Source organism: Globicephala melas, chromosome 1, assembly GCF_963455315.2.
Source record: "Globicephala melas chromosome 1, mGloMel1.2, whole genome shotgun sequence".
In the NCBI taxonomy this organism is placed as follows: domain Eukaryota; kingdom Metazoa; phylum Chordata; class Mammalia; order Artiodactyla; family Delphinidae; genus Globicephala; species Globicephala melas.
Window position 1 is genome coordinate 101,969,679 of NC_083314.1, and position 14,717 is coordinate 101,984,395.

The 14,717-nt window shown below is 38.8% G+C and overlaps 1 protein-coding gene across 1 annotated transcript in view; it reads left to right on the forward strand.

Moving 5' to 3' along the window:
- Window positions 1–14,717, forward strand: part of DPYD (dihydropyrimidine dehydrogenase) — an 849,503-nt gene that overhangs the window by 19,641 nt on the left and 815,145 nt on the right. Inside the window, exon 3 of the mRNA XM_030868763.3 lies at window positions 11,996–12,127. Within this exon, the coding sequence (XP_030724623.1) occupies window positions 12,089–12,127 (39 nt within the window). The 5' untranslated portion in view covers window positions 11,996–12,088. The remainder of the gene's footprint in view (window positions 1–11,995; window positions 12,128–14,717) is intronic.

A 14,717-nucleotide genomic window follows, 5' to 3' on the forward strand; every position in this document is an offset into this window, starting at 1 on the left:
CCAATTTACATTCCCACCAACGCTGTACAAGGTTTCCCTTTTCTCCATATCCTCACCAACATATGTTATTTGTGGTTATTTTGATGATAACCATTCTGACAGGTGTGAGGTGATATCTCATTGTGATTTTGATTTGCATTTCTTTGATTATTAGTGATGTTGAGCATCTTTTCATGTGCCTGTTGGCAATCTGTATGTCTTCTTTGAAAAAAAATGCCTATTCAGACCTTCTGCCCATTTTAAAATCAAGTTGTTTGTTTGATATTGAGTTGTATGAGCTGCTTATGTTTTTTGGATATTAACCCCTCATCAGTCATATCATTTGCAAATATTTTCTCCCAGTAAGTAAGTTTTCTTTTCATTTTGTTGATAGTTTCCCTAGCTGTGCAAAAGTTTTTAAGTTTAATTAGGTTCCAGGTGTTTATATTTGCTTTTGTTTCCTTTGCCTTAGGAGACAGATCGAAAAAAATATTGATTTATGTCAAAGAATGTTCTGCCTATGTTTTCCTCTAGGAGTTTTATGGTTTCCTGTCTTACATTTAGGTCTTTAATATATTTTGATTTTATTTTTGTCTATGATGTGAGACAATGTTCTAATTTCATTCTTTTACATATGCTCCCCAGTTTTCCCAGCACATTGCATTGAAGAGACTGTATTTTCACCATTATATCTTTTCCCCTCCTTTGTTGTAGATAAACTGACCATAAATGAGTGGGGTTATTTCCGGGCTCTCTATTCTGTTCCACTAATCTATGTGTTTGTTTTTGTGCCATTACCATACTGCTTTGATTACTGTAGTTTTGTAGTATAGTCTAAAGTCAGGGAGTGTGATAACTCTTGCTCTGTTCATCTTTCTCAAGATTGTTTTTGCTATTTGGAATCTTCAGTGTTTCCATACAAATTTTAAAATTATTTGTTCTAGCTCTGTGAAAAATGCCTTTGGTATTTTGATAGGGATTGCACTGAATCTGTAGATTGTTTTGGGTAGTATAAATATTTTAACAATGTTAATTCTTTCAACACATGAACACAGTATATCTTTCAATCTATTTGTGTTGTCTACAATTTCTTTCATCAGTGTCTTATAGTTTAATGAGTACAGGTCTTTTACCTCCTTTGTTAGACTTATTCCTAGGCATTTTATTCTTTATGAAGCAATTATAAATAGGACTGTTTCCTTAAATTTTCTTTCTGATAGTTTGTTTTTAGTGTATAGAAATGCAACAGATTTCTGCTTATTAATTTTATATCATGCAACTGTACCAAATTCACTGATGAGCTCTAGTAGGTTTTTGGTGGCATCTTTAGAATTTTCTATGGTATCATCTCATGCGCACACAGTGACAGTCTTACTTCTTCCTTTCCAATTTGGACTATTTTTATTTCTTTCTCTTGTTTGAGTGTTGTGGCTAGGACTTCCACTGTTATGTTGAGTAAAAGTAGTGAGACTGGGCATCCCTGTCATATTCTTGATCTTAGAGGAAATGCTTTCAGCTTTTCACTGCAGGGTATGACATTAGCTGTAAGCTTATCATATATGGTCTTTATTATGCCAAGGTATGTTTCCTTTACACAGACTTTGTGAAGTTTTTTTTTTTATCATAAATGGATATTTAATTTTGTGAAAAGCTTTTTCTGCATCTATTGAAATGACTGTATAGTTTTTATTCTTCAGTTTGTTAATGTGGTGTATCACACTGATTGATCTGCAGATACTGAACCGTCCTTGCATCCCTGGGATAAATCCCACTTTATCATGGAGTAAGAACCTTTTAACATATTGTTGGACTTGGTTTGCTAATATTTTGTTGAGGATTTTTGCATCTATGTTCATCAGTGATGTTGACCTGTAATTTTTGTGTGTGTGTGTGATATTTTTGTCTGGTTTTGGTATCAGAGTAATGCTGGCCTTGCAGAATGAGTTTAGAAGTATCCCTTCCTCTGTAATATTTTGGAATAATTTGAGAAGGATAGGTGTTAACTCTTCTGTACGTGTTTGGTAGAATTAACCTGTGAAGCCATCTGGCCCTGGACTTTTGTTTTGGGGAAGTTTTTTAAATTACTGATTCAATTTCATTACCATAATTGTTCTGTTTGTATTTCCTATTTCTTTCTTGTTCAGTATTGGAAGATGGTACATTTCTAGGAATTTGTTCATTTCTTCTAGGTTGTTCAAATTGGAGTATAATTGTTTGTAGTAATTTCTTATGATCCTTTGTATTTCTGTGGTGTCTGTTGTAACTTCTCCTTTTTCATTTCTGATTTATTGATTTGGGCCTCTCTCTTTTTTCTTGGTGAGTCTGGCTCAAGGTTTATCAATATTGTTTACCTTTTTAAAGAACCAGCTTAGTTCCACTGATCTTTTCTATTGTATTTTTAGTCCCTATTTCCTTTATTTCTGCTCTGATGTTTATGATTTCTTTCCTTCTACTATCTTTGGATTTTGTTTGTTCTTCTAGTTCCTTAGGTGTAAGATTAGGTTGTTTACTTGAGGTTTTTTGTATTTTCTTGGGTAGGCTTGTATCACTATAAACTTCCCTCTTAAAAGTGCTTTTACTGCATCCCATAGATTATCCATTGTTTTGTTTTTGTTTTCATTTGCCTCCAGGTTTTTTAAAATTTCTTCTTTGATTTCCTCAGTAATCCATTAATCTTTCAGTAGCATATTGTTTAGTTTCCACGTGTTTATCTTTTTTTGCAGTTTTTTTTCTTGTCATTGATTTCAAGTCTCATGGAATTGTGGCTGGAAAACATGCTTGATATGATGTCAATTTTCTTAAATTTACTGAGGCTTGTATTGTGGCCTAACCTGCGTTCTGTCCTGGAGAATGTTCCATGTGCACTTGAAAAGAATGCATATTATGCTGCTTTGGATGGAATGTTACCTATATATCTATTAAGTTCACCTGCTCTAATGTGTTATTTAAGGCCAGTGTTTCCTTATTGGTTTTCTGTATGGATGATCTGTCCATTGAGGCAAGTGGGGAGTTAAATTCCCCTACTATTATTGTGTTACTGTCAATTTCTCCCTTAATGTCTGTTAATATTTGCTTTATGTATTTAGGTGCTGTTATGTTCGGTGCATATATGTTCAAAATTGTTACATGTTCTTGGATTGATTCCTTAATCATTATGTAATGTCCTTCTTTGTCTCTATTACAGTCTTTATTTTAAAGTCTATTTAGTCTGATATAAGGATGGCTACCCCAGCTTTCTTTTGATTTACATTTGAATGGAATATTTTTTCCCCATCCTCTCATTTTTAGTCTGTATGTGTCTTTAGATCTGAAGTGAGTCCCTTGTAGGCAGCATATTACATGTTTTTTTTTTGGTCTCCACTCAGCCCCTCTATGTCTTTGATTGGAGTATTCAGTTTATTTACATTTAAAGTAATTATTGATAGGTATGTATTTATTGCCATTTTGCTAATTGTTTGAGGGTAGTTTTTATAGTTCTTTATTGTTCCTTTCTTCTTATTTTTTTCTTTTCCCTTGTGTCTTGATTACTATCTTTAACGTTGTTTGAATTCATTTCTCTTTTCTCAGTGTGTATGTATTACAGGTATATATATATATGTGTGTGTATATATATATATATATATATATATATAATTGTTTTAAGTTGCTGATCTCTTCATTTTAAATACATTTTAACAACCCTGCATTTTTACTCCTCGCCCCCTCACTACTACTGTTTCTGACATCATATTTTACATCTTTTTGTTTTGTGTATCCCTTAACTTCCTATTGCAGATATAGATGATTTTATTACTTTTGTCTTTTAATCTTCGTACTAGCTTTGTATGTGGTGGATTTACTACCTTTACCAGATATTTGCCTTTACTAATGAGCTTTTTCCTTTTGTACTTTTCATGTTTCTAGTTGTGGCCTTTTCCTTTTCCCTTAGAGAAGTCGCTTTACTGTTTCTTTCTTTTTTTTTTTTGCGGTATGTGGGCCTCTCACTGTCGTGGCCTCTCCTGTTGCAGAGCACAGGCTCCAGACGCTCAGGCTCAGCGGCCATGGCTCACAGGCCCAGCCGCTCCGCAGCATGTGGGATCTTCGCAGACCGGGGCACAAACCCATGTCCCCTGCATCGGCAGGCGGACTCTCAACCACTGTGCCACCAGGGAAGCCCCTCTTTACTGTTTCTTGTAAAGCTGGTGCTGAACTCTTTCTCCTTTTGCTTGTCTGTAAAACTTTTGATTTCTCCATCAAATCTGAAAGAAAGCCTTGCCAGGTACAGTATTCTTAGTTGTAGGTTTTCCCCTTTATCACTTTAAATATATCATGCCACTTCCTTCTGGCCTGCAGAGTCAGCTGATAGCCTTCTGAGAGTTCCCTTGTACATAACTCATTGCTTTTCCCTTGATGCTTTTTAATAATCTAGCCTCTGTCTTTAATTTTTGCTTTCCATTTTAATTACAATGTACTTTGGTGTGGTCCTCTTTGGGTTGATCTTGTTTGGGACTCTCTGTGCTTCCTGGACCTGGATGTCTGTTTACATTCCCAGGCTAGGAAAGTTTTCAGCTATTATACCTTCAAATATGTTCTCTGCCCCTTTCTCTCTCTCTCTTCTCCTGGCACCACTATAAGGTGAACATTTCTATGTTTTATGTTGTCCTAGAGGTCTTGTAAAGTGTCCTTATTTCTTTTCATTCTTTTTTCTTTTTTTTGTTCAGCTTCAGTGATTTCCACTACTCTTGTCCTCCAGCTCACTGATCCATTCCTCTGTATCATTTCATCTACTGTTGATTCCTTGTAGCGTATTTTTCATTTCAATTATTATATTCTTCACCTCTGTTTGGTTCTTCTTTATATTTTCTAACTCTTTGCTATAAACCTCTGACTTCTCACTTTGTTCATCCATTCTTCTTCTGAGATCTTTGACCATTTTCACAATCATTATGTTGAACTCTTTATCTGGTAGACTGCCTATCTAGCTCCACTTCACTTAGTTCTTCTGAAGTTTTATCTTGTTCCTTTGTCACTTCATTTTTCCTAAGTTGCTGTTTTTATCTCTATGTATCTGATAGCTTGGTTATGCTTCCTGACCTGGGAAAAGTGGCCTTTTATGAAGATGTTCTCTGAGTCCCAGCAGAGCATTTCCTTCTCTCTGGTCACTACAGCTATGTGTTCTAGGGGTACCCTCTCTGTTGGCTGCATGGGTACTTCTGTTGTGGTTGGCTGTGGGTGGCTGCTGTCAGTCTGGTTGGTTGCTGGGCCCTGCTTTGTGTGGAAGCTGATGGCCACTCTTTGGTGGGGCCAAGTTGTGGAAGCCCGGGGAGGGGGCCAGGTTCCCAGGGCTAGTGCTGGCTCACTGGTGAGCAGAACCAGGTTCTGGGGTGGGTGGTTGCAGGGTTAGATTTCCCAGAGCTAGTGTTGGCCTGCTGGTGGGTGGGGCTGGATCCTGACATCACTGGCTATGGGTTCTGTGGTGTCCCAAAGCTGGTGCTTGCCTGCTGGTGAGTGGGGCTGGATCCTGGGGCAGAGTCAATGTAACAAAACAGAAAAAGACTCACAGATATAGAGAACAAACTAGTAGTTACCAGTGGGGAGAGAGAAAGGTGGAGGGGAAAAATAGAGTTAGAAGATTAAGTAGTACAAACTAGTATGTATAAAATAAATAAGCTACAAAGATATATTATATAGCATATGGAATATAGCCAATATTTTATAATAACTTCAAATGGAGTATAGTCTCTAAAAATTTTGAATCACTGTGTTGTACATCTGAAACTAATATAATATTATAAATCAACTACAACTCAATTAAAAAGAAAATAGAGGGCCTTCCCTAGTGGGGCAGTGGTTAAGAATCCACCTGCTATGCAGGGGACACGGGTTTGATTCCTGGTCCGGGAAGATCCCACATGCCATGGAGCAACTAAGCCCGTGAGCCACAACTACTGAAGCCCGTGCACTTAGAGCTCGTGCTCCACAACAAGAGAAGCCACTGCAATGAGAAGCCCGTGCACCGCAACAAAGAACAGCCCCTACTCACTGCAACTAGAGAATGCCTGTGCACAGCAATGAAGACCCAACACAGCCAAAAAATAAATTAATTAATTTTAAAAAAGAAAAAGTTTAAAAAATTAAGAAAAAAAATCTGCTTTTTAATTATTAGAAAATAATAAATGACAATGGCATTAATATATGGTAGGAAACTCACTATTTTGGTTTCTATGACCATGGTGACTATCAGCCAGGCTAACATGTGGAGGAAATGACTGAGCCCATCCCCAGAAATCACTTGCCTTGGTTGATTTTCACATATTTACCCAAGTGAGTATATGAATATGCAATTACACATACACTGCAATCAGAGTGATACTTCAAAATACATATTTGATCATGTCATTCCACTGCTTTAAAAAACTTCCATTACTTCTCACTTCTTATAGGATAATATTCAAAATCTTAAACTAAGACTAAAACACCACAGTCCATTCTTGTTTCTACTGCCTCGCTCTGCGACACTTTCTACCTAGATTCCTGACCTCCAGATATCAGAGCCTTCTTTCCCTTCCATTAGGATACCACTGTTCTTGGAGTCTTTGCAGAGATTATTTCCTTGCCTGGAATGTTGTTGATCTCTTCTTTTTTGCCTTCTTAACTTCTACTGTCCTTCAGAAATTAGCAGCAAGGTTATTTACTCAAGGTGTCCTTCACTGATTTCCCAGTCCTTCTGATATAACAGTTCTCTATATTTTCCTTGATATTGTTATTCATAGTAAGTACTATATTTTTGTGTGATTACTTGACAAATGTTTATCTCTCTAACTCATCTGCAAGCTGCATAAGCAGAGACTTCATTTCTTTTTTGCTTACCATGGTACCTCTAATGTTATTTACTATACCTAGTATGTATTAGGCATATAGTTATTTGTGGTATAAATAAATATATGAACAAATATAGGAATATCTCAGAATACTGAAAGAAATGATGAGACTTTATTATATGAGTCATTTTTTTTTTATGTCCAGACACGTGGATAATTAAGTACATTTTACATGCAATATATTTTATCAGTGAAATAATATACAGTGGTGATAATGCAGCTTAGGTCCCCTGGGAAGTGGACCTAAGATAGAAATGTGCATGCAGGAAGTTTATTTATTGGGAATTGCTATCTGGATGAGGACCTGTGGGAGTGGAGAATGAAGCAGGATGGACAGAGGGAGAAGTTGAACTCTTGGCAATTCCAACAAATGTCTCAGATGATCCCTCCAGGGACCTCTGAAGTTGGGATGGCCCCTCAAAGATATCTTGAATTTAGGCAAGTGCCAAACCTTTATGGTCCCACATCAATCAGTTATTGGATGTGCATTACCTGAGGAAGAGGAATGACCCTTAAGTGAATAGCTCTCTTTAGCCAGGGGCAATTTCCGAAGAGTGACTCAGCAAAGTCACTCTTCTGCCAACACACCCAGCAGCTGTGAGAATGAGTACCTTAGTCTTAACTTGCAGGGAAGTGTGGGAACCTGTGAGGCACATCAGACATCCACTGCAGTTGACCAAAAGAAACACTGAATAATTTCAGTAAGGTTCTGTCTCAATCCCAAATATAAACACACTTGAAACTATGAAAGAGTAAAATCTCAGCAAGAAAACCAAGAGACAGCTATTAACTGCCAGCTGCTGGGATTATGGTAAGTTTTGATTGTGAGAGAGAAGCAACAAGCCTGAGAAAAAGGCCTCGAGGTAATGACAGAAATTCAGGGACTATTCATTCCAGAGGATATTTTTCCCCTAGTTTAAGTCGTCTAAGTCTGTAAACCTCCAACTCACACTGCATTTTACCCCAAATCATTCATAGTCAACCATACCCCAATGGTGTATTTCTGGAATATGAGCATTGGAGAACATACCTTTAAACATTTAATGTGTAACACTGCATGGTGTTTTGCAATGTACAAAATACTATCACATATTTTGTCATTTAACTCTCATAATAACCCCATTCATCACTTACTTAAAATCACTATGTGACAGTATGAGTTTTTGAACTAGTGGCTTAATTTTTGTGATGACAAGGACATTGTCTTTACTATACACTGAGGTATCACTAATGCCTATCTCAGGGCCTGAAACAATAACATTAAGTAATCATTGAATAAATTTGTGACAGGAATTTATATTTTCTCTTTGTTATCTGTGATTTTTATGGCATTACATAATATATATGCATACATGTAGCACCCACACGTGTGTATGCATGTGCACATGCAGGCTTATATAGGATACATGGCATACACAGCTGAATAAATTATACCATGTTTATTCCATAAAATAGGACAAATATATACGTTATTATCTTTTTGAGCAGGAATACTTGATATATTTGAGCCCAATTGATTTTTAGTCATTATCCTCTTTGTCAGTTTGGATAGGAGTTAATCTGGCCTCAGAAAATCAGATGGGGGAAAAAAGGTTTTATGCTAAATCAAACGCTCTGACTTTTTGGAAGAAAATCATCTTCCAAAGAATGTTTTAAAAATTGCTTAATTCTAGACTAAAGAGGGGAAATAAAAGCATATGGAAATCTAAATTTTTATTGTGTTTCCAAAATCATGGTACTGAATAACTTTCCAGAAATGAAAGATGACTCATAAGCCTTCCTTCTGATTATGGTAATAATATTCATTTGTGTAATGTAAATTATTAGGCTGAGATGCATTTTGGTAAATCTGTACACTATTTGATATGCTGTCCCTCTAAAGCCTACAAACAATTAATGTGGAACACCTGATATTTGGCTGTGCTTCCAGATGGAGGGACAGCTTGACAAGTGCCATCATAACTTACAACTTTAAAAAAGTGTAGTGTGAATGCATTTGCAGTAAGCTTTAAACAGCTTGGATTATTTACAGGTACAACTGTGTTTAATGTGGAATTTTAATGGATTTAAAATATTACTAGATTCCATCACTGATCATGGAGTATAGGTGTGGCATGTGAGCAATGTGATTATATGCCTTAATTAAATATCTCAGAATAGGATACATCTATTTGGTGAGATTGAGAGGATGGTAAAATAACATTTAAATTTTCTATTTGATTATTGAGTATCACTGAAGAAGCTCTCACCTTTGGAAAGACAGCATATTTTGGGCTTTTATCCTCTATGGTGGTTTAGGAGAATAATAATCACATAAAATCAAAATGGAAATATAGTGTCTAACTCTTAAGGATAACTTGGACAACTAAAGTATGGATTGCTAACTGATAAGATTTGTATTAGTGTGCAACCTAAAACAACACATAAATCCATATCTCTGGTGGTCAGGAAATTGACTATTGAAACTTTCTGGTTAAACTGGAGAAGGAATCATACATATTAAAATTACATATATCATATTATATACATATTATATGTGGATAAATGCACACATGTGTATATCTCTTTCTATCCTTCTAAATATGTGTATATGTATGTATGATATATGTATGCATATATAAAAAATATCTCCAAGAAAGAGGATATAGATGACTTTGGTGGTGAGTTAGGTATGGTCGTAACTCACCATGGACGATGAAGGAAATCAGACTTTGGAATTTTACTCCATGAAAAGAAAAGTAGTTAGTGTGACACATTTTAACTAGAAAATCATTGATAGATACTATGATTTTACTTCCCAGGAATAAGTGGAACATTGAGAAGAATATATGGTAAAGTGAAACTGTAAAGTAAAACTAAAGTTTCTAAAATGAATTACTTACTGCATAAACTAACTTTAGGATTTACTGAGTTCATTCAGTCACCTAGTATTCCTGGTCCCATGTTTCAGTCCCGGTCTAGACACTTAATATTCAGTAGGCTACCAAGCCAGATGTGGACCCTCCCTTCCTGGTGCTTACATTCTAAATAGAAGACAGATATTAAACAAATCACACTCAAATAAATATGCAAATAAAATCTGACAGGGCTATGGAGACAAAAATAAGGTGTCCTGAAAGAGAACAACAGAGACAGGGTGGGTCTAATTTTGTTGGTGGTGGGGATAGGTCAGGGAAGGTTTCTCTGAAACCTGAAATACAAGTAGAATGGAGGACATGTGTAAAAGGAGAAAAGTGGTTGGAGAATGGGAAGATTACTTTGTGGCTGGAACATAATGACTCATGGCAAGAGTAGCCCTAGGTGAGGTTGGAGAAGAGGGGAAGAGCAGGTTATTCAGAGGTCACTATGGGTTTGTATTTTATTCTGAATACAGTGGGAACCACTGAAAGATTTATGCTGTGTGTGTGTGTGTGTGTGTGTGTGTGTGTGTGATGAGCCAATCGATACTTTTTAAAGCTCAATCTGGAGGGAAGAGGGGTAAGAGTAGAAGCTGCAATACCAGCAGCTTGGATCTTGGTGGATGCAGTGAAGAAAGAGAAATGAAGAAATGTTCCAAGATGTATTTAGGAGGTTGAATCCTGAGAGCTTGGGATGCATTAAATGTGGGAGAAAAGGGGAGTCAAGAATAGTTCAGGGTGGGCTTCCCTGGTGGCGCAGTGGTTGGGAGTCCGCCTGCTGATGCGGGGCACGCGGGTTTGTGCCCCGGTCCGGGAGGATCCCACATGCCGCGGAGCTGCTGGGCCCGTGGGCCATGGCCGCTGGGCCTGCGCGTCCGGAGCCTGTGCTCCACGGAGGTGGGGGCTGCAGCGGTGAGAGGCCCGAGTACCGCAAAAAAAAAAAAAAAAAAAAAAAAAGAATAGTCCAAGGTTTCTATGTAACTTTCTACTTTCTCTTAATATACTATTAGATTTAAGAAAAATGTATCCAGCCTCTATCCAGGTTCTGGACGGTAATCTGATGGTTTGTTTAAAGTAGTCTTCCCAACCACTCAAGATGGTGAACACTCACACCCCAGTCATTCTGTTCTAGTCCTCTAATCTTCCAAGCTGGCATCTCAGTCTCCTATTAGTTTGCTCACTTCCTTACTCTGAGTAAAATTTCCATGAGACTGATGTGTCTTCTTGAAGCCTATGGGCAGAGCACCTAACACAGTGTTTGGTAACTGAAAATGTTTACTAAATATCTGTTGAATGAATGAAAATGTTTAATAAATATTTGTTGAAAGAATAATGATAAAGAGGAAATACTAGAATCCAAGGTGCTCACTATCTAGCCAAGAGGACTAAGAAGTGTGATAAAAGCCTTAATAGAAGTAAGCAGGACGAGTTACGGGAGAAGAGAGGACGATGGAGGGAGAAAGGAGGGATGCCTGGAGTACAGATACACTCAAAGATGAGGAGAATATTTTCTGGATTGAGACTGTCTCTAAATGAAGTCGTTCCCCTCTCCCCAGCAAGCTCTAGAACAAAACATAAAGAACAATTCTTCAAAAGAGCTTCACATTTTAGAACAATTTTTTAAAATAGACATTAGAACGTACTGCACTGCAAAAACACAACCTTGATTTTGTACCACCTACAGGACTTGCTACTTGCAGCTTCTGTCTGTAGAAATTTTTGCTCACTTTCATCCCGGGCCCCCTTTCTCTTCGCCCCTGCCCCCAGGGATTGTCAATTCTCAGAAGATCACTGACCTTGCCTGCTCCCGCCTATTTGTTGGATGGCCTGAGGAACATTTACTACTATCTTATCCCTGAGGAATTCTGAGGATGCAGCTGCCCATGAGACAATGTTTCTGCACCTTGCAGGGCTCCTGCGGAAGGAGAGAAAAGGAGTAATTAGTTACTTAGAGCGCCGACCGTTTTTACCTTGAATCACATCTTGCCCCTACGTAGCCTTTAACAGTTTACAGAGCAAAGGCCAGTCCCCAGAGCTACCGCTCTCTCCCTCCCTTCTTTCCGAGAACAGAAGGAAAACAAGCTGCTAGGCTGTGGGGCGGAGGCGGGAAACAGGGGGCGGGCTCCTTCCCGCCACTCGGCCCACGGTGCGGCGCGCGGGGAACCGCGGGGCCGAGCGCGCAGCCCCGCCCCGGGGGCGTCACCGCCCGGCGCCCGCCCCGCCCCCGCGCCGACTGCCTTCTGTTTTCCATTTCCACAGGCGCTCGGGCAAGCTGTTGCTTTGCTCTCCGGCTGGAGCCTGAGGACGCGGGGTGGATTCGTCTGTAGGAGACTCCAGGCTGTGGGCAACGCCATGGCCTCTGTGCTAAGCAAGGACGTGGTGGACATCGAGGTACCGACTGCGCGCGGGCTCGTCTAGGGAGGGAGGGGGACGCAGCTGGCGGGTGCCCAGAAGGCCGCCGCGGCCACCGCAGGGCCGGGGAAAGTGGGAGAGGCGGGAAACTTTGCCTTCGCGGGAGGCGGAGGAGCGAGGAGCCAGAGACCCGTGTGGGCTGGCAGGGAGGGAAGTGGGGGGCCCGCGACGGTAGGGGTGTTCTTTGGCTTGGGACCTGGCTGTTTACTTCGGAGTGGGGGTTAAAGAAGTCTTTGAGTGGCAGTGACTGAAGAACCACGAGTGTTCGAGAGAGATGGATTTTCTCAAAGGAGCGCTCATTTCTCACGCAGTCTATCCCGCACCTTCCCCTTTGCCCCTGTAAGCGTCCGCGTTTCCGGACACCTCCAGTCTGCTGCCCCACCTCCAGTCGCGGAATAATGCATATTTGCAAAGTATAGAAATAAAGATCTGTGTGTCAGCTATAGCAGCCCCTGCTAGCCTTAGTATTGCTTATGAAAATAACATAGAGAAGAATGGGATAAGGTATTGAAAATATGAAAAATACAGTGCCTTCAGAAATACAAAATAAACTGTATTTTCCTCTCGTCAACAGTTTTTGATTCTCTCTTGCACTCTTTCTGTAAAAATGTCATCTTTCTTCCTGTGAATAAAGTTCTCCCTGAAATACATGACCATTTCCTTTGACTTCTCCCTAAGACCTTTATGTATGCGATGAGACAGATATAATAACAAACAGTGATTTTAGACGTACTACCCCAGTGTCAGCACTTTTGAGCTAAAATAAACTGCTTTGTAGTTTTTTGTTGTGTTTTGTTTGGGGCTTTTTAAAATTTGAGTCTCCTACGCTGGTAAAACGTGTGTATGTGCACGCCTATGTTTTCCTTAGAATGAAAAAATTTTCCTTTCCTCAGTCCTTTCAGTGGCTTAAGTAAAATTTTAAAACCACCTGTTTGCAGAAGAGCTGCTTCTTGCCATTGTGTTGCCTCTGTGTTCTCTCTGTCAGTGATTGAAGGAACTTTGTGTTCTGTTTGGGGGATGATAGTAGTGTTTTCTCCAGATTCCATACCTTGGGTTGAAAAATCCACTGTGGTAATAAGAGCCAAAGTATATTATGTGGACATGTCTACTTAATTTACTTGTAGTTTCTCTTGTGGATAGTTTACTTTTTTATATTGATCAATATGATATATTTAACGCAATGTTTATTCATGCACAGGGTAAAACATACTTGATTTATGTCATTGTCCTTTTTGGTCCTTGTTACTTTGACTTCACCAAATGCCCCCTCTGCCCCGCCCCCCCCTTTTGAAGCTAAGTCAAATAGTACGTTTCTGACAGTATTAGGTAGTAGTGATGTACTGATTTCAGAGATAAGAATGTCAGAGGGCAGATGGCTTTTGGCTTTTGAATTTATCTATTTCGCAGTTGTCCATGAAATCAGTTCATAACCATATTACACTAAGGAAAAAGATGCCAGTGAAACATTAACGACCAGCTTAATTTCATGAATTGTTTCAACTAAGACCATTTAAGAAGGTCAGGCCCTCACATTTACTCCCCTTAATCTAAGCTTAGTTGGCCCAATATTACTTGATATAGAATAGTGGCATTCAAGCTTTTTCAGCTTTTATGTAGTTCATATATGCACCACACTTTAATCAGTAACATCTTTCATCATGCATGGGAATTTTCCTTTCCCTCAAAGTAATATGCACGATTCAGGAGCTAGAGTACCATGAAAGGGTGTGAAATTAATCATTAAAATATAATGCAGTGAGGAAAAATACATTAAATCTAGAGGGATACATCCAAGCATAGATGTCTCAGGTGATCCTATTGACTCACCAAAGCTCATTTTTTTTTTTTTTGGAAGAGTCAAAATGAATTATGAAGGTTCAATTTTCTATCAAATTTGAATGTATACATTGGATTTGCCTTTTTTGAATGAATTCTTTAAAATCATTGTCTAGAGATTGATCTGCTTGTGACCATTGCCTTGTCTCAAATATGTGGAGAAGCACGTAATCTTTAAAAAAAATTATCAGTGTAAAACAGTAAGTGTTCAGTTGATGAATGTGAAAAGAACAGAAGGTGATGGTGACAACCCGCTATAATAGTGACTAAATTTTCTCCTTAAGCTACCTATAGAACCTCAGGTTTCAGTGAAGCAGCCAAGAAATATTTTTGTTTCTGGGGAAAAAAGTTACTGAGGCTTACAAAGTTGTTTTGTGTGCTCACTCCATATTTCTAGCCTCAATCCAATAGTGCATCAGGGTTTGAAGGGTTGGGAGCATAAAAAACAGTCAGAAGGTCACCAGACTCCAAAACTGAAATATCCCTGGGCCGGAAGATAGGCATAGCAAGGATGCATTAGTAGGTAATAGATACTAGGCAATAGAATCTAGCTCATATACTAAAAAATTATTGTAATTGTAGTAATGGTAGCAGATGTATGAGAAGTCAGACATTTCTCCAGACCTATTAATGTGGTTCAGGGCCTGGGATCTGGAGCAAACTGCCTGTGGTTGAGGTCTATGTCTACCCCTTTTTAGATAGGTGACGTTGTTTAGGTTACCTAGCTTCTCTG